This window comes from Artibeus jamaicensis, unplaced genomic scaffold (genome assembly GCF_021234435.1).
Source record: "Artibeus jamaicensis isolate MK-2021 breed Jamaican fruit bat unplaced genomic scaffold, CSHL_Jam_final contig_65, whole genome shotgun sequence".
Classification (NCBI taxonomy): domain Eukaryota; kingdom Metazoa; phylum Chordata; class Mammalia; order Chiroptera; family Phyllostomidae; genus Artibeus; species Artibeus jamaicensis.
In genome coordinates, this window is record NW_026521913.1 from 4059420 (window position 1) to 4081027 (window position 21608).

At 36.1% G+C, this 21608-nt stretch overlaps 1 protein-coding gene across 2 annotated transcripts in view; it reads right to left on the reverse strand.

Annotated features, from left to right (window-relative positions):
* RALGAPA2 (Ral GTPase activating protein catalytic subunit alpha 2) overlaps positions 1-21608 on the reverse strand; it is a 431148-nt gene that overhangs the window by 213422 nt on the left and 196118 nt on the right. For both annotated transcript variants that reach the window (XR_008392593.1, XM_053670940.1), the window contains 4 exons: positions 20696-20872; positions 11958-12151; positions 11080-11178; positions 10697-10852 (listed from right to left, as the gene is read on the reverse strand). Coding sequence is in view for 1 of the 2 variants with exons in the window: in XM_053670940.1 (XP_053526915.1) it covers positions 10697-10852; positions 11080-11178; positions 11958-12151; positions 20696-20872 (626 nt within the window). In the remaining variant the exon portion in view is untranslated. The remainder of the gene's footprint in view (positions 1-10696; positions 10853-11079; positions 11179-11957; positions 12152-20695; positions 20873-21608) is intronic.

Here is a 21608-nt window from a genome sequence, read left to right on the forward strand (position 1 = left end):
CATTTTTGTACCTGTGTTCCTCTCCATCTCTCACTTTTCCTTCCTTTCCTTAAAGCAGTCTTTTTAGTATTTCTTGTAGGACTGGTTTTGTGGAGGCACATTGTTTTAGACTTCTTTTGTCTTGGAAGCTCTTTATTTGGCCTTCTATCTTGATTGAGAGCCTTGCTGGGTAAAGTAGCCTTGGTTGTAAGCCAGCTTAAGCTTCTTAAAATGCTTGTTTTTGTCATGTTGAGTACTGTGCTCAAAAATCTTCAACAGCTCCCCATTATCCATTGGATAAAAAAGACTGAATCAAGGCTCTCTACAGTGCACATATGTGACACTAAATCAAAATCACTATGGTCACTGTTCCTTGAACATGGCCTGAGAATGACTGTATCTTTGATATGTGACATTCCACCCTGCTTCTTATCCTACCATCTAAATCCTATTCATCTTTGAAATTCCTGCTCAAATTCTACTACTTCTGAGAGCTCCTCTAAACCAAGTTAACTAGGAGTATTCAACCCAGTGTAATTCCTCTAACTTGTGTATCACTAATTTGGCCTTTTGCACAAGTTGATGGATATTAATAGATTCTCATTTACATGCATCACACCACTGTATATACCGTTCAGAACCTAATTAGGTCTTTAGTAAAAAAATATTCCAAGTGAAAAGTTTATTGAGCCTTTAAGCTACATTTAGTAAAGAACAATGTGACCCTAGTAATAAAATGCTTAAAAATAAATCAGAGGCTCCAAGAATGCTCAATAGGAGGGTCCTTAGAGGTCCTCATGTCCAGCTCTTTCACTTGTCCATCTGTGATCCGGCAAGTCCCCATGGCCAGTGTGTGGCAAAGCTGAATCTAGCACCCAGGTCTTTCATTTTCCAGTAAGAAGATTGTCATCCATAAAAGTCAAACGCTGGATATATTTTGAAGCTATCTTACATCCTATAGTCTTGGAAGATAGATTTCCCCATTTTTAAAAACCTTAGAAATAAGGCCTGGACTTAGTCCTATTTTTACTCACTGTACAACCCTATAGTTTTTAAGAATAGTTGTTTTTTTTTCACTGTAGGAATTTATTTTTTTTTTAATTTTTATTTTTTTAATTGATTATGCTGTTACAGTTGTTCTATTCCCCCCTTCATTCCCCTCCACGCTACCCCCCCATCTCCACCATTACCCCCCTTTACTTTATGACCATGTGTCTCAAGTCCTTTAGATTCTATATTTCCCATGCTATTCTTGCCCCCCCATCTATTTTCTATCTACTGTCTATGCTACTTATTTTCTGTACCTTCTTCCCCTATCTCCTCCTCCCACTCCCTTGTTGCTAACCCTCCTTGAGATCTTCATTTCTATGTTTCCACTCCTGATCTAGCTGTCCTTTTAGTTTGCTTTCGTTTTAGGTGTGGTTGTTAATAACTGTGAGTTTATTGTCCTTTCACTGTTCATGTTTCCTTAACTTCTTTTTCTTAGGTAAGTCCCTTTAACATTTCATATAATAAGGGCTTGGTGATGATGAACTCCTTGAATTTGATCTTATCTGAGAAGCACCTTATCTGTCCTTCCATTCTAAATGAAAGTTTTGCTGGATAGAGCAATCTTGGTTGTAGGTCTTTGGATTTCATGACTTGGAATACCTCTTTCCAGCCCCTTCTTGCCTGTAAGGTCTCTTTTGAGAAATCTGCTGACAGTCTGATGGGGACTCCTTTGTAGGTGACTGTCCCCTTAGCTCTTGCTGCTTCTAGGATTCTCTCCTTCATTTTAATTTTGGCTAATGTAATGATGATGTGCCTTGGTGTGTTCCTTCTTGGGTCCAACTTCTTTGGTACTCTCTGAACTTCCTGGATTTCCTGGAAGTCTATTTCCTTTGCCAAATTGGGGAAATTTTCCTTTATTATTTGTGCAAATAAGTTTTCCACTGGTGGCTGTGCCTTTCCCCTTTCTGGTACCCCTATAATTTGGATATTGGAGCATTTAAAGATGTCCTGGAGGTTCCTAAGACTCTCCTCATTTCTTTGAATTCTTGCTTCCTGACTCTTTTCTGTTTGGCCATTATTTGCTTTCTTCTGGTCCACTCCATTGATTTGAGTCCCAGTTTCCCTTTCATCGCTATTGGTTTCCTGTGCAATTCCGTTCATTTCAATTAGTTTTGCCTTCATATGTTTCTCTAATTTGTGGCTATAATCAACCAGTTCTGTGAGGATCCTGATGACCAGTGTTTTAAACTGTGCATCTGAGAGTTTTGCTATTTCTTCATCGCTTAGGTCTATGGGCTCAGGGATTTTGAGAATTTGCGACATTTTTGGTCTGTTCTGGCCCTTTAAGTGTGAGGAGCGGCGCCTTGGACTCCCAGGTCGCTGGGCTGTAACGCTGTATGTGGGGGTGTGGTCAGAGCGGGGAAATGGCGGCGCCCTCTACTGCCGCTAGCCGCAGGGACGCTGGCCCCCGGTCGAACCGCCCACTCCCTCGCCTGTCTGCTCTTGCACAAATAGGCGACCCCAGTCAACACGCAGCACCGCTTCCCCGCTGTCTCCTCCACGGTCCCTCGCCTGGTCACTAGCTGGGTCGCTCACTAGGTCCAACCCTGCGCCTGGATTCCGCTTCTGGATTCCGCTTCTGGATTCCGCGCCTGAGCCTGTCTGACCGAGTCCTCCTGTGCAACCCCGCTTGACCAGCCACTGGTTTCGCCCCTTACCGGTCAGGCTGCAGAATTTGTTGTTAATGGACTTCCGAAAAGTTCAATTTTCCGTGTTCTGGCTGAGTTTTGTGTTGCTAATATTTAGTTGTCCCTAAACTTGGTTGTGTGAGAAGGCACGGCACATCCACCTATACCTCCATCTTGGCGGAAGTCAAGAATTGTTTTTAAACAAAGCTTTTAAGTTAGCCTTATAAATTTCCTGCACTGAAACACATCAAGGTTATTATTTAATCCTTTAAACATCAAGTAGACCTTTAAATTTATAAATATGCACTTTATCCTACTAGAATTGCATTAAAATCCCATGAATTCAAACAATGGTTTAAAAAAATACTTTCTGCCTTGGCTAGTGTGGCTTCAGTGGATTGAGTGCCAGCCTATGAATCAAAGGATCACAGGTTTGATTCCAGGTCTAGGGCACATGCCTGGGTTGCAAGCATGTGAGAGGCAATCATACATTGATGTTTCTCTCCTTCTCTTTCTCCCTGCCTTCCCCTCTGTAAATATAAAAAAATAAAATAAAATAAATTTTAAAAAAAGAATCTTTAAAAAATCTTTATGTACAAAACAAATATTTTGAGATGTATTACAATTATTTCCCTGGATATGAGATAAACAAGGTCCCTACTATGCCATCTTTATTCTTCATTCTCTGAAACCAAATACTCATTTATGTTCAGCCTTAAATATATTTATAAATTTACATGTATCTAACATATATGGTTCTAGTTAAAAGTAAATTTTCAGCAAAGAACGATTCTTTGTCTGAGAAAAGGTGATGCAATTATTACATATCACTGCATGATACAGGCTGTCTGGGATTATTAAAGGAGTCAGGTATGGCCAATTTACAAGTATCACCCCTGCACCTTGCTTTCATAGCTCACTGAGGGGCCCCTTGAGATATTTTTTACAAATGACTATTAGTATATTATTCCATCATATACCTCATGAGAGGAGGTTGTAACATCCGTTACAATAATCATGAACTATTTTGACTTCTTTGATAGGATATTACTATATATGTAATGGTTAAAATATTTTTTTTAACGTTGGTATAGCAAAAAGGTTCATTAAAATATAAAATTAAATGAAAGCAAAATGTTCCTAAAACAAGTTAATTACTCTTGGCTACAAAGAAAGTAACCAAAATTAAGGGGAAAAAAAGAAATACTACAAGTGCATTTAATAGCTGAAATATATAAACCAGTGCTGATCATGTATTGCCAGTGCCTAGCATAGTACCTTGCAGAGTAGTCACCATCTAAGCCAGGTTCTTACTTGCAGACAATAAAATCCACTCTGCTGAGATTAAGAGGAAGGGGATTTATATCATGTCATAAAATGGCTTATAGAATTCCTACATATGCCAGGGAACCAACTGTGAACCCTCTGTAGCCAGGAACAAGGTGGCAAGCAGAAACACCCAGGCACACCACAGAGCAGTTCCTGTGGAGACTTGGCTGCCTGCTCGTGTCACCAGAAATACAGGTGCCTCGGCAAAACTTTCACAACAGCTGCCACCCATCACTCCCCATGTCTGCTTTCCAGTGCCACATAGCTGCCTCTGCCAGATACAATTTGGGTCCACGTGAATCCAGCTGCGAGGAGTTAGTGACACACAGAGCTCAGCTTTCTCATTTCTCTCATTTTTAAGGCATGGTAGGTGGGGCAAGGAATGGGTAAAGTGAGTCAAGGGCCAGGGGCACACAAGAAATGTTTCATCAGAATCCCACAAGAGTTAATTAAACATATTGCTATGTTTGACCCATAGTGTGGGGAGAGGTTATTTCTCCACATGTTCTAAAATTTCACAATGCCTAGCTACATTTTTAGTGAAATCATTTGTTCAAAAGAAAATATATGGAGGAAAAAAAAGCCAACATCTAAGATGTTAGAAAAATAAAATAACTTGGTTACTCAAACTGTTGCTGTCCTTCTCCCCACCTTCTTCAGTATCATTACAAGGGCTCACACTTACTGAAGGCCATTGTGTCCAGGCTCTGAACTGAGTGCATTACATATTTTACCTCCTCAAAGTCTTCAAACAACCCACTGAGGTAGGCACTATAATTACCTAATTTTATAGGTAAGGTAACCAAGGAACATCAAGGTAAAATGACCCGAGTCAGGGGATAGTCAAGATCTGAGCTCACACAGCCTGTCTTGAAGTCCATGCTCTGAATAGTTACATAATTTCACACTATATTATATTATATCATAACTTTATATTACTATGATTCTTATTTGTAACTGGATTGTTACATCCAGAAAAAATAATACATATTCCTCCAGTGAAGAGAGCCTCATGCTTTTCGGGTGTGTAACAGGGTACGATAATGACATTATAGATGAAAATGACAAAGATCAGTATTTCCCAGAATTTTTACACGAAAATTTTTGCAACAGTAATTCTGCATTAATATAAGCTTTTCATTTAAAGAGAATTCACTTTGATGTATAACAGAAAATTACATCAAGGCATTAAATCTGTAAATCACTGTTAAAAATAGCTAACTTATTTTAGGAAAAGAAAACCTTCCGGTTTTTGATACATGTTCTTAGAAACATGAAAAATAAAATTGCTTTCCTCAACTGTCGTTTTCCATTTCACACATATTGATATTTCCATAGGTTTTAAATAATGATTAAATTAATAGGAACTGTTCTTAATAAATCCAAACCATAACTTCTTTCATGTGTAAATATTTTGGGGAAGACTGAGGTAAAAAGTCTGCTTAAGCATTAGGAAAACCTAAGAACTAGGAACAGCTTTAGAAGAGAAATTAAAAGAGGGTGATGAACTAGGAAGCAACTATGAAAAGTATTTGCAGGATGGGCATGAGACAGTATTCCAAAAAGGATGGTTCTGAGATCAGGTGAGACCAAGGTCAGAGCCCAGGTAAAACAAAACAGAAGGTGCCCTGGCCAGTGTGGCATGTTCGGAGCATCTGCCATACCCAAAGGGTTGTGGGTTCCATTTCCAGTTGGCCCATGTGCCTGTTTTGAACCCCACTTCAATCCCTGTTGCATGTTTGAAACCCAGTTCCAGGCACAGGAACATACAATTTCCTGGTCTAGGCATATATAGGAATCAACTAATCCCTGCTTCTCTCTCACATCAATGTTTCTCTCTCCCTTCCTCTCTCCAAAAACAGTAAAAAAATGTCCTCGGGTGAGGATAAAAAAATAAAATAAAACAAGACAGAAGGAAGGAATAAGACCAAGGACTATTTGCTTGACACACTTGTCAGCTGTGAATCAATGAAAAAAGATACACCCTATGGAATAAGCTAGGCCTGCCTATGAATTCTAAGTCTTTATAAAAAATATGTGGCATTGGGCAAAAGTTGTCAATATTTTTTGAGTCTTACTTATTTATACAATGGGTTATGATATTTCTTTAACTGAACTGCAAAGAAGAATCAATGGGACAGAATCATGCAGTTCCCAGCAGAGTCTGGCACTGTAGGTGCCAGGGGAACAAAGACTCTCTGCCCCCCAGACACAAAGCAGCTGTGCAGAGCAGGGCCAATTGAAAGACCTTTCATAGGCAGGCTGGGAAGCCCACAAGCACCCAAAATTTCATTCATAATTTAGTTATTCTGAGAGTCTTTATGACCCCAATTACTTTTCTAAACCATTAACAGAATCAATTTTTGAAAAATGTAAAGTCAAGGGAAAATAAAGCTACTTTAAAGTATTTTTCTCAATCACACTAAAAAACTATAAACTTACACTGTGGGCACTGCTACTTGATACGGTCATTGTTTTAGCTATTAAATTATTAAAGTTATTAGAATAGCTAAAACTGGTCCAACCAATATTAAAAACCATTGATTTGGAATATCACATTTTGAATTCTGGCTTTCAAAATAATTTACTATTATTTAAATACAGAGGTGACTATATTTGTTTACATAATTAATTTGCTATCATATTAGATCAGCAATTTTTAACCTTTTTCACCTTGTGGCACAAATAAGCTAATTACTAAAGTTCTGCGGCACACCAAAAAATATATTTTTTTCTGCTCTGACAAAAAAACAGATATAATTTTGATTCATTTACTCCGACAGCTATTGTTATTTTGGCTGTTGTCATTTTTTAAATTTGACAAGCTAACAAGAGGTCAGTGCCTATGACTAAATAGTCAGGTACTATGTTTTACAAATTCTGTGGCACACCACTGTGCCACAGAAAACAAGCTGAAAATTGCTATATTAGATGAATCGATGACTTTACATGATATTATAACAGAACACAATCTGTGAGACATTTATTTCCCAGTTTTTTTTTTTAATTTAAAAAGTCTTGAATTAGCCCTGGCTGGTGTAGCTCAGTGGATTGAGCACAGGCCTGCAAACCAGAGAATCACGGTTCGATTCCCAGTCAGGGCACATGCCTGGGTTGCAGGCCAGTTCCCAACAGGGGACACACAAGAGGCAACCATACATTGATATTTCTCTCCCTCTCTCTTTCCCTTCCCCTGTAAAGGTAAATAAATAAAATCCTTAAAAAAAGAAAAACGTTTAAAAAAATAAAAAGTCAAATTAATACAAGCAGCCTTATGTCTGAAAAAAGATTTTTAACATCTTAGAGTTTATTTCAAATTCAACACAATACTAGTCACCACTAAAATAATTTGATACTTTCAAATTTAGAAAAACATTTTTAAAATTACCATGTCACACGGTGATGCTCACAGGGCCCTGGGCCTTAAGGCAATTTTAAAATTCAGTAGTGGTCCTTGATCCACACAGTATGGACCAAGTATGCCACCCAGAGGCAAAAGGAAGAAATGCACCTTAGATTTTAAAGTGTGAAACTTAATAGACGTTAAAATTAAAAAAATTATTTATTAGTTATCTTATTAAAAACAAGAAAAATTATAATGCTTTTTCTGCATGACCAAAGGCTTTAGTACCAGATTGCATAAAAGATGGCTCTTGAGAACTCTCACAATATGGAAACAAGCCCTGAGATGGTAGTCGTCACAGGTGCAAAGTTTGCCAATTAAAAAAACTGAATTTAACTGCACTATTTAAGGTAAAAGCTTTCTTTTCCCTTTATAATATAACATGTGTTTCCAGAAGTACATATAAGTTCTGGAACAACCACCAATGACCTATTTAGACATGTGGGCCACAGTTAAACTAATTACCAGAGATATTTCTTATTTAAATGAGAAGTTTCTTTAATTGGAAGATCTGTGTAATTTTCTTCTGGCAAAGGAGTAAAGTTTATTTAGAGTAATTCTGTTTGGCAGCCAGGGCTTCTAAAACATATACCAATAATTGTAAAGGTTAGAGCAAAATAGTTAATTCTATTCAACAAAAAATGTAAAAAATAGGGAGATTATAAAATAGATTTATGATATCCCCATTTTGTCTTAGAAGTTTAGACAATGGAACTAATGGGCCATCATTTAAGACTGGTGTATTTTTTGCCCTTGCTGGTGTGGGTCAGCAAATTGAGCGCCTGCCTGTGAACCAAAGGGCTGCTGGTTTGATTCACAGTCAGGGCACATGCCTGGGTGGTGGGCCAAGTCCCCATTAGGGGGCACTCGAGAGGCAACCACAGGCTGATGTTTCTCTTTCCCTCCCTTTCCCTCTCTATAAAAATAAATAAATAAAATCTTTAAAAAAAGGATTTATGTGTTTTACAATGAACCACAAAAGATCAAATTAACAAAAAAACATGGCATACATTATAATGTGAAAATGATTTTAAGTATAAAATTTGAAAACTTTTTCTACACTGTGAAATCTTATTTTTCGAAATAATGTTTTGGGTTCTCAAATGTTATATTATTTAACCTCATTTTATTGTTTCATTTTCACTCCAACATACTTAAAAATAGAAAGATGTTTCTAAACTCACACCTATGTATATGACTTTCAAGAAAATTCATTCTAGAAATACTGTTTACTTCCAACTTTAAATGTTTTTATTTAATTAAAAGATTCTACAGTTATTTCTGAGTAATTTTTTTCTGCTAAAACTTAGCAAAATACTGCTTGCAAGTGCAGCAATATTAACTACAGCATCGTCTCTTGGATCTGTCACTGAGGGATCTCATTATTATCTGTGAGAGTTAACTCTCTTCCCTATTTATACCACATGCCCTGAGTCACAACATTCTGCAAAAGATGCTTCCACCTGCAATGATGCCTGCAAAATACCTGAGCACAGAGCACAAACAATTCTACTTTCCCATCTATTTCCATTATTTAGGAAATAAATGAGACTATGGGTCTAAGTCTAGCCTAATATAAATGTCCTCTACACAATGCTGAAATTGGAGCAAATATAACAAAAACAACTCGGATGGTCAGAATGGCTATTAACTTCAGATAAAAGGTCAATGATCAAAGAAAAAATTGTTAATCAGGGATCGTATTGCAATAGTTTGGTTGGGAAGATTTAAGTACACTGTGAAGCAACAAAGAAAAGTTGTGTTAAGCCCCGAAGCCCTGGTTGGTGTGGCTCAGTGGACTGAGCGCTGGCTTGGAAACCAAAGGGTTCCTGGTTCAATTCCCAGTCAAGGCATATGACTACTTAGGGCACAAGCTGGTTGCAGGTCAGTAGTGGTGCGCTTGAAGGCAACCACACAATGATGTTTCTCTCCCTCTCCTTCTTTCTCCCTTCCCCTTTCTATAAATAAATAAATAAGTAAATAAAATTTTTTTTTAAGATTTTATTTATTTATTTTTAGAGAGGTAGGGAAGGAGAGAAGGAGAGAAATATCAATGTATGGTTGCCTCTGGTGAGTCTCCTGTTGGAAACTGGCCTGCAACCCAGGCGTGTGCCCTGACTGGGAATCGAACTTCGATCGTGTGGTTCGCAGGCCCACACTCAATCCACTGAGCTACACCAGCCAGGGCTAAGTAAATAAAATCTTTATTAAGAAAGAAAAGGTGGTTAATCAGGAGAATGACCTCTTACGTATATCCTAGGGGTATTGAAAAGTCTGTATCTGCATCACACATTCAAGAATGAAAGAAATACAGAAAGGATGACTACTTACAATTCACGAGTGATTCAAGTTCATTAATAAATATCTACACTAGCTCAAAAACTGGTAAAGACCTAGTGGTAAAATTAAATGCCTTAAAATTTCTTGGCTCTTTCCTTCTTATTCTTCCCATCCTCAATGCTACCATCTTAGTTCTTATCATTTAAAAAATAATTATACATTCATTTAACTACTTCCCAATTAATATGTCTCCAGGCCCAACTTCCTACTTCATCCTACCACTTTCACATTTTTTAAATCCATCCTCCAAGCACAGTCCAGAATAATCTCTGTGAAATACAAATCAATCACATCACTTGTTTGTTTGACATTCACACACAAAAATCAAGAGTCAGGGTGTTCCTGGCTTCTTTCCTGTCCTCTACTCACTGGCAGGAGACTTCTCAAGGGAGGAAGGTCAGGGTCTGGCCACACTCCACCCTGTATACCCAGGGTCTACAAAAGGACATTATTGCTAATGACTCCTTTGGCCACCTCCTTTCAACTTAACCACCAATATTTCTTTGTGGAAGAAATGAAAGTAACTCCTGATCAAGAAATGTCAGGACCCCTAATTTATGAATGAGGTCTTACACAGATACATTCTAACTTCTACAACAATAGTTTTCAGACATTTGAACATTTTTTAAAAGACCAGGATCATTTTCTTCAAACAATATGTAATGTAGAACCCCAACAAAAAGTGGTTGAACAGCCTTTTTTTGAAGCTGACAACATAAGCAAAGGTTCGATTATATAGAAGTGCATAGAATAAAATTCAATGCAAAGTCAGTGAGAAGAAGAAACAGGTATATGATAAAATCTTATTTCCATTTTGGAAAGACCAGTGTGGTACTGTGTATGAAAGAGTCAAAACTACCTAGAATTTTAACAGTTCTTATGTATTTCCATAAACCCTGATTTGACTTGCAGAGTTACATGCACATTCCCAATAATGGGCTACCATGATAAAGGAAACACAGAATACCTGATCCTCACTGGTTAATCCCAGGTGCATCACAAGGTAAAAATGCACCAGGAAGTCTGAGTTTGGCAGAACATCCTGGCGTCTGGTCATCATGGCACAGATCAATTTGTAGGCTTGTAGTTTGCCTTCCTTATATTCATTTGGCAATGTTGTTGCCTGCCAAGAAGATGATGTTTAAAGATTTAATCAACTCCAGATGCAGCAGAGCATTCCAACATTTCATTTATTTTTCAGTTTTCCACATGGAGATGTGGGATGCATTGGCTTTACTAATACCGAGACTGTCTTCAAAACATCCAGTATTGGGCAATTACATTTTTTAAAACTCAATTTCTGGAAGGAAGAGGAAATTACAATAAAGGAATAAAAACATATCGACTTGCCTTAAATAGCCATGATGCAAACATTCTGAGTGGTGGGATCAAGACCGGAGGGGATGGAGAAGACTGGTTATCCGGGCTTACTGCTAGATTATCTCGTATCTAATTCACAAAAAGAAGACTTAGGGAACAACACAGTTTATCCCAACAATATTCCAATATTGTGTTCCATGGTCAAATAGCTTCTTCCAATAAAATTTCTATAAATTAAATGAAAACCTACAATGTTTACAAGTTTTTGAGATCTACTGTCCTTTCAAATTATATGTCTAACTTACCATATGTGGTTTTAGATGTAATACAAAATTAGGGCATTGTTTTTCTTTGAATATTAATGCCTGAAGAGATGCTGAACTCTAAATGGTAAGAAATGGTTCAACAAGTTATACTGTATAAACATAAATCATGGATTGAAAAAAAATGGAGAAGTATATGTTATTAACACAAACAAAAACCAAAATGAAAATCTAAAGTACTCTAACAAAAATTTATTTATCTGTAGAAATAAGACCACTTTTATTATTACTTATCTCTATGGGGAGGTGATATCAATTTACTTCTTAGTATTTTTCTACATTTTTCAAATCTTATACAATAAAACCAGTATCAGTTTTATAAAAAGAGTAATTAAAATTACTGAACAATGCCCTATTCTTCAATATCCTATAGTAATATTACATTTGTACATTAATGAAATAATTATTTCATATTTATAAAATGACCAAACTATAAGTATTATTTCTTCTTTGATAATCAAACATACTTCATGTAAACAACTAATTTTTCTTCCAGGGTATGTTCAGTAATGACTTACAACACAGTTTTTATGTTAAACTGTCAATTTTTCCATATTAGAATAAAAGGTAACATAGCAAGAGTACCTTTGCTAGTTTGTACCAGAGTTCATAGAGATAGCCAAAAACTTTGGCATGGATCTTCGGTGACTGGATATTATTCACATCTCCAAGGATTCCCAAGATTCTTCGCCATAACACAGCAGCAGAGTCTGGGTGCCAACCAGTGAGGTTCCCTCCAGCAATTATGCTGCAGTCATCTGCAAGGCATTCGCTGCTATCTACGGCGAAAAACATGTGTGTTAACCCTGGAAACACAATCTTGATTTCATCATGGAACCTTTTTCTTTAATGAAAATTACCAGTGCTTCAGGGTAAAATCATCAAGATGAAAATTGCTATTTGACAATTTTTACTGAATTATTTAAAAAAATAAACTAATTTGTTAAGAATAGTTTTGGGAATTATACAAAAATTACTAAGATAATATAGAGGGTTCCCATATACTCCACATCGAGTTTCCCTATTACTAAACATCCCAGATAAATATGGCACATTGTTACAATTAATGAACCAATATTAAACAATTATATAAAGTCCATACTTACTCAGTATGGACTTTAGGTAATTTTACTCAGACTGCTTTAGGTAATTTTAAGCTAATGACTTTATTCTGTTCCAGGATTCAATCAGGATATCTCAGTGCATTTAATTGTCATTTTTCCTTAGCCTGCTTTTGGCTATGACATTTTCTTAGATTTTCCTTCCATTTTAAGACGTTGACAGTTTTGAGGAGTCCTGATCAGAAATTTTATAAAATCTTCTTTAACTGATATTTGTCTGATGTTCTTATGATGAATTTTTTCTTTTTGGCCTGTGTTCCTGTAATGAATGTTTCTTACCTATGACGGATGATCCTTTCCCAATATTCTTATATTTAATTGGAATTATTTGTTTAGGATTTTTGCTGATACTCTTTTAAATAAGATAGACCCCAACTTTTCCTTTTTAAGTATGCACCTTATCTGGTTTCATTATGAAGGTAACACAAGTTAGATAACAGAAGTTAGGGAGCTTTCTTTCCTTCTAGTATCTGGAACAGGTTGTATAAAATAGTTTCTCTTATTTGAAGTTTCATAAAACTAGGAATTGGCCTTTATTTTTATAAATATATTCAAATTAACTTACTATATTATTTACAATTTTTTAGTTCTGTTCCCTTTTTACCCCCAATATTCTTTTCTTAATCAATCTTGATAGTCGTTTATTTTATTTTTTAAAGACTTGTTTCTGATAGTCCCCTCTATTACTTTCTAGCATATGAATGTGCACTTTGCTTTACTAGTTTCATTTTTATTAACTTCTATATATTATTCTGCCACTTTCCCCTAATTTTTTAAATAGAATACACAGATAAATTTTTTCTCTTTTAACATAAAAACCTATTTTCCTCCATATAGTCTTCAGCTATATTCTAGAGCTTTTGATATGTAGTCTTTACTGTAGTCCAGTTTGAAATATTTCCTAATTTATAATTTAATTTCTTTTTGGACTTATATAAGGTACAGGGGATAGTTTCTTAATGTATTTTTGTTTTATTATTCTTTTGTTCTCAATTTATATTATCACATTTAGAGAATGTGGTATAATTTCAAATTTTGACATTGGTTGAGACTTGCTTAAAAATGCAGTCAGTCAATTTCTGTAAATGTTCCATGTGCTTTTAATTATACATTTTAACCACATTTTAATTTAGTTCAAAGTATTACATAGGTATAAGATATCTCCATTCAATATATAAATATCTCCACTAATTGTATTATGTAGGCTTCTCTAGTCTAATATATTCTTAACTCATCAATTTCTTAGAGTTATTAAAATTTTCTACTATAAATATGGTTTTATCAGTAGTTCCTTATAATCCTGTCAATGTTTGCTTCATATATCTAAAGGTTATGAAGTTCATATAAATTCAGAATTACTGCTGTTACTACCAAATGATTTCTGCTTTAAAGTTTATGTGACATATATATGTATAGTTAGACCAGTGTTTTCTTTCTTTCTTCTTATCTATCAATGTGTTTATTTAATTAGGATCTCCTTTGCCTTGCTTCTCTTTTAAATCTTTGGAGGGAGTTTAAAAAGTTGTGTCCTACCTCTACTACTAACCCCCACCCCCGTCTCTTTTATCTTACACCAATTGTTATTAACATAATTATTCCTAAAGTTGTATTCCTCACAAATTTCCCACACAAATGAAGACAAACTGATTTCTAGGCAATTATTAATTCCTACTCTCATTGAATACATATGTTGTTGGTGCTTTTAGTGCCTACTCAAAGAAACTCAAGCACAGTTGGTGGGTGTGAGGAACTCAAGTAGAGGAATGACAAGACTCAATGAGGAACAAAAAGGAGTGAATCTGACAAGGAGCCGAGGCAGATTCAAGAAAGGTCTGCATCCTTTCCTGCACCCAGGACAGCTGGTAATAGCTTATTTTATTAGACATTAAAAGATCCCAAAACACCGAAACAAAAGATTTAGTGAGGATGGCACATAGTGTCATGGAAAGGCCTTACTCAAACAAGAGCAGTGTTCCTTCTTTAAAGGAAAACATCTGTATTTCCCATATAAGAAGCATATAATCCCTTAAAGAGACACAATAAAATGTGCAGGTCTAATTCAAAATGAAATTCCTAAACACTGTGACTCAAAGACAGGGGGTATAGAGAACAAAAGCCTGATTATGGGTCTTTTCTTCTCTGAAAGAGACTCATCCTCCTAATGTTTAATCTGTAAAATAAGTGCAATACCAAACATCTGTCTGTCAAGAAGGTATGATGAAGCTTTAATGAAAGTTTATAAATCAACACAAGACTCCAAATGAATACAGAGCATAGTATGGCATTTATTTTTCTCGTAAAAAATACTATATCTTTAATCCCTTGAGGGGTATTAAAAAGTAAGGGGATTAGATGATTTATAGTTCTGTTTAACCCTCCCCATCATTCCTAAAAGGCAGCCACACACTCCAGTCACACTGGAGCTTTGCTTGAGTGACACTATGAGGTAAAAAGGCTAGGTACCTCACCATCTGCACCTCCTTGCTACCTGCGAACTAATACATTCTCAGTTATAAAAAGGACCCTATCTAAAAAAATGTTTCAATACTCCTATGCTCTCTGAAAAATTTATACCTCAGTAATAAAATACTAGGTAACATTCCCATCTAAACATGTTGAGTCTTTTAGAAGTATCTGAAATAATTGCATGTCAATATTACTGTGAAAATTTTTTTTAATGAGATGAAATGTTTTTGCCCCAAACTACTGCGCTCATGGCATAAGTCACAGAACAGATGCTGACATTTTACATGTAGATGGTTCCTCAGTGAAACAGTACTTAATGAAAAACAGGGATTTGGGAGAGTTCAGAAAATTTCATGTTCACCCAAAAATGCCAAATATTTAGTTTTATTTTCTTTTTCATGAGCAAGCTAGTATGCTAACCTAGTATCTTTTCATTTCATTATTACTAAATGCAACAGGGGCATTTAAATATTTCTTATGAACTGGAAACTCTTGCGAACAAATAAAATATCTCTCTCTCTCTCTCTCAATATACACATGATTTTAACAGAGCAATATAAAGTTTAGAACTTTGCAAATATGCAGAAAATTTGTCATAAAATAAGTCTTGGTAAAATAGGCACTTATGACCAAATGATTTCACACAGGGGCAATTTTATGTAGGGGTGGTAGAGTGTTAAAGAAACATAGCAGGCACTTTAGAAATGAATTTCTCTTGTGATTTGAAATTAAAGACAAATCTAAAGGCTCAACTGAAGCACCTTAATCCTGGGACCAGAAAAATCAGGCCTGACCTTTTTGAGGGTCCAAAATGGAGAAGTAGCAGGTCTGCTGGTGTTCTGTTGGCCAGCACTACAGCCTGACTTTCTCTCCCTCCTTATCCGCTTTCCAAGATGAGCAACCCATTAGACAGATCAAAGCCAAAATGCTGAGAGAAAAAAAAACCCCGTCTAATGGCAGACACAGCTGACAACCACACCATTTAGCCAAAATAGCTTTGGTGGCAGGTAACAGTGAATATAATTCATATGCATAGCTATAATTAAAAGCAGAAGTGCTAAAAGGATTTCTATAACAATATTTGGAGGCAGGGCTGTGATAAATATAGTAAATAAAAAAGGTTTTGAAATTGAATATCACATTTTTTATTACTAAAAATGTTAAAATTTAATTGTTGCTTTAACTAAAAACAATAGTCTAAACTTAAGCAGAGTGTCCAACCTTTTGGCATCTCTGGGCCACAGTGGAAGAGGAACAGTTGTCTTGGCCCACACATTAAATACATTATGACACGTAATAACACACAAACAAAAAATCTCATAATGTTTAAGTGAATTTACGATTTTGTGATGGACCACATTCATAGCCATCCTGGGCCACATGCTGCCATGAGCTGGACATCCCTGTTCATTCATTGATTTGGCTATTTACTAATGTTCCTCTTCTGCCCTGTATAGTTCTGGAAGTCAAGAATAAGTTGTGAATAACAATGACACCCTCCTCGAGATTATATTCCAGTAGGGGAAGAACACTGACCTTCTCCCCGCTAAACCAAAACATTGGATACCATTTCTTACTAAACCTTATGTTAAAACACATCACTGACCTGAAAGGAACCTGAAGGGGGAAGAACACCAAAGCTGACTTTTTCCCTTGAGGGTTCTGCCACTCCTTAGAGTTCTTAAAGTTTTTCTGATAATAAAAAGAAAGTTTTAATTATGCTGCAGTTAAATTAGTGACTAATAACTCTATTTTGGTTAGCTTTTAAAAACATATCATTTAAGAAAACCTTCCCTACCCAAAGGTCTTAAGATATTTTTAGAAGGTATTCTTCTAAAAGTTTTAAAAACTTCCTTTTAATGTTTAAGTATTTTATCCATCCACAGCCCAATTGACTGTGGGCATGGTGTAAGGTAGAGATTCTATTTTATTTTTTTTCTATTTGGCTAAATACTTGCCCCACAGGCATAAAAGGATAAAACTAATGCTTTCCTTGCTAGATCTGGACTGCCACCTCTTTCATATTCCTGTGTGTATTCAGTAGTTTATATTCTATTCTATTACTCTATTTGTCTATCTCTGTGATTCAAACTTTCTGTACATGAACCTCATAGCACTTATCACATTATTTGTCACTACAAGGAAATGTCTAGTTTTCTTGGTAAGCTATTAAGTCAGTTGTGGTTATGATTATTCCTGTTTTTACTTCTTATAGCATCAAAATCAGTATTTCCAGTTTGTAAGCTTATTTGCTAAATCAGAGATTATGTCAGCAGCAATATTCTTAGTTAAGAGTCATAAATATTCTTCAAAATCATTACGTCAACAGAACAAAGTTGATAAAGGTATCAACTGATGCTCTGGATCCGGAACCTCCAGATCAGGAAAGGACTGTTCCTGCCCCTCCTAGGGTTAATAATTCCAAAAGACAGCCAACAACTCACCAGGAATTACCTCCCAACTATCTCCTTTATCTGGCTCTTTCACATCAAGCCAATATAGCCCCCTGCCACAGTCACCACAGGGCCTGGCACTGGACAACCGGGAACAGCATCTATGCTCTAGAGTTAGCTGAAACTGTTCAAACTAGCTATCCTATGTCTGCTTACTCTGGCTTGCCTTTCCTTGCCTATGCAAATGACATTAAGGCTGTTGCACAGTTTTCCCCCTCTTTCCCACTGTCTCCTGACCGACTCTGGTGCTTTTCTGTATGGCTCACCTGCACAGCAGGCCAGGGCTACTGCTTCTAGGGACCTGTAAGTATAAAGTTATTTCTTCATGATAATCACTTGCATGTCTGCATGTCTTACCATACAGATTAAAACAAATCCCTGGTACATTTTGACAGAAGGCACAGTTAATTTAGCTGTTATTTTCAGTAAACATGAAATGATTTAAATGAGAAAGCAAATATAAAACTAAACTGTTATTTTGCCAGAGGTGAAGGAATTTGAGATTTTAGAGATTTATTGTTCTAAGCATTTGAAAACTGGTAGAATTATTCAATGAGAAACAGAGATACTCAAATTGTTTGATCACTATCTTGGCATGTCCTAAAGGCCAGTCTAACAAGAGTTTTATTTTGTATGTTTATAAGAAAATCCTCTTAAGAACAGAAAGTTAAATTCATAACTGTCATAATCCTTAAACCTTATCATATTACAGTTTGTCCTTTTCACAGATGACAACGTGAACTATTGAACTGAGTGTACTGATTCTCTACATTAGCATTTCAAAGAAGAGCTAAGTACCTGGAGGAGTTAATCATGACAGAGAGAGTGCACCATATACAATTACCTCACATAAGTTTATTAAATTGAGCAATCCCATGTATACTCTGAAATGGGATCAAAACTAATCTTTCCAAAGGACAAAGGAAGTAATCACCCAATTTTCTTTCCTTTCAATAAAAATAATTAAAACTAGTTTCTGTTTAAATAAATTCAACTTATTAAAGATTCAGTATTGCCTTCAATAGTGCCACCATGAGTAACCCTTAGGTAGTCTGTATATTAAACCCAGAGAAGCCATTTACTCCATAAATGTATTAATACTTTTCAAATAGTTTAAAGGGTTTTGCGGTTGTAATTTTAATAGCAGTGCAGTGGAAGGAAGTAGACAGCACTGCATGTGGAGTCAAAACACTTTAAAATTCAGTTCTAACTCTGGTGCTTACCTTCTAGCTAGACTGAATTTCTCAGGGACTAAGTTTTCCCATCTCTAAAACAGACTATGTAAGACTTAGCCTTCTTACCATACAGAATCAAGTTCTTTGTAAAGGGGTTAGATCCCATAAAAATTTACAGTATTATTATTCAAAATCATTATACATAACTATATAAAAACAATTTAAATCACTTTAATAGTAAATGAAAATTTGAGAAGTACAAATTGCTACCCAATAATTTATAAACTAAGCACATATTTTGCCAACCATTTTCTCATTGCCTTTGCAAGGATTCTACCATTGGCAGATTTGAATACATAGACCAAAAATGTCTACTATCTTTTAAGGAGAGCACTGCAGCATTATAAGGCAGTAAGTATGTTATTCACTTACAGCTAACTGGTCTGTTTTTCTTTGTTTAATTATTCTATTCTTAAAACACATACATATTAAATACACATTAAGATCATATTTCTTGGTCTTACCTATCTTATAGATAAAAGATTTTATCATACACCACTTTTCTATGTAAATTTTATGAAGTTTTAATGTTACTCCCTCAAAATTTCCAAAACATCATAGACTTTGGTTAAATTTGACATTAGGATGAATAGAAACCAAAGTTTGCTTTTTTTTAAGTAGTTAAGAAAAACTACTTAAAGTAAAACTTTATATGAAAATCATTTTTGGCATTTTAATAACAACTTCTACTCAACATATGATTTATAGCTTGCTGTTTCATAAAAGATATCTGTATGTAAACATGAGCGTGGTAGACCTGGAAAGAGTTGGCTATGGTCAGCATTTTCCACACCAAGTTTCTCAGAACACCTCTCTTGACACAAAAAGTAAGCAAAACAAATACCCAACTCTCTTTGGGGTTACCATTCTCAACAGCCCTGTCACAAAGGTGAGGGAGCTGAACCTTTCAAGGTTTGTATCCCCAGGGTCACACATTATACATGCATGTGCATATGTATGTGTACATATGAATACTCTGTGCACCAGACTTGTATATTCACTCTTTTGTTCCTCCAACAACCCTATAGTAGGGACGATTATTATACCTAATGTACAGAAAAGAAGAGGAAGGGCAGCAAGATTAACTCACTTGCTCAAAGTCACCCAGAAATTACTTGGCAAAGCCTGGATGCAGACCCAGAAAGTTTGGCTCTGTAGTCCACATGCGAATCGTAAAAATACCATACTTGGGGGCAAAAGGTGCCAAAAAATAGAGAGTATAACATCATTTTTAAAAGTTTAAAAATATGATATATTTGAATGGTTGAGGACAGATATATGTGGTAGATCTATAAATAAATCAAGGGATTATAAAAATTTTTGAGATAGAGTCACAGAGTAATGAAAGAAGGGAAGGGACTTGAGAAGGCCCTCTAGGAAATCTTACTGATTTAGATATTGTATTTTTTTAATTTAATTAATTTATTTTTAGGGAGAGAAAGGAGTGGGGGGAAGAGACAAAGAGAGAGAGAGGCACTGATTTTTATTCCACTTATTTATGCATGCATTGGGTGCTTCTTGTATGTGCCCTGACCAGAGACCAAACCCCCAAACTTGGTGTATCGGGACAACGCTCTACACAACTGGGCCAGCCCGTCAGGGCTGTTGTTCTATTTCTTAAGTTGTGCACTATGCTCACTGGCACTCACTTTTTATAGTAAAATTTCAAAAATATATTCATCAGTAACCTATTCAAAGTCTAAAACTTATTTTAGATTTAGGGCCCTTATAAAGCGAATAAAATCACTCTTCTGTTTTCAGAGTCAGGGATGTCAAAGGCTTGACATGAGTATCATCACCTCCTCCTTTGATGGACAGTGGCTGTAGGCTTCTTTCCATTATTTGGCCACTAATTTAGAACCCTCTCCACATGTCTCAAAATTCATGACTGATTATAAACAGGTGATTGGGGCTGCAAAAAGCAATCTGGTTGGAGGTGGCACACTTATCATCATTGTGCTAAAGGACCCCTAAATTTCTTATAACTAGGAAACCATGGGATCTCCCAACCATTAGCACTGTTGCCTCATTTTCAAAGACATGGTTACCTGTTAAGTTTGAAGTATCAGTGGGACTCAGTTGTAACCAATGGCGGGCATCAGAGTCAGCCACAACATCTGTAGGAGAGTTCAGTTCTGTATCTTCCTCACAGGTTTGCCATGAGCTCATGGACAATGCTGCCTCATTGTCACAGCCCAAAGCTGTGTCACTGCTGACACTTTCACCTGGTGCAACGGAAGAAACAAAGCCTGAGATAACTAACAGCTGGAAATTAGAATGCTCACAATTACCTACACACAAGTAAATAAACACCTGACACAGCAGGAGTCATAAAGGACAGAAGGACTCAAAACGTGCCTTTGTGGTGCTCTTGCTAAATTAAATAAAGCTTTTAAGTGCAGGGCATTAATAATTATTATAGTTCCACTATATATCACACAAGTAGCATTGTTTTCAGGGGCTTCAACTCAGTTATACCATATACCCAAAGGATTGCATCAATTCCTTAAGTTTTGTACTGCAACTTATAAAACTATAAAATGGGGGTGGGTGGAAGAAAAGGGGGAAACTGGTTTACCACAAACGCAAGTTTATTCTACTGGCTAGAAGAGTCTACATTTTGAGCCTGATGTCTAGACCTCAACTCAGGCTGAATCACCCAGGATCACTAGAGGATGAGGTATTCTACTGCAAAACATCTCTAATAGAAACTCTCTCCTTCACATACTAAAATGTAGTTTGTCAAAATACAATGATGCTTTCAAAAGCTACTAAGCCTTAGAGAGTTATTTTGTCTAACACAAAACAGACCTAGAGAGTTTACTCTTCCAGGTCTCCTGTGTGCTTCATAACAATTTTATGTGTCTACCCTTTCTGTCGGCTCACACTTTCAGCTACTTTTTGTTTCTGTAGCTGACAGTCCCCAGCCTTACTGCATCTAATCTGCTTTTCATTTTCAAA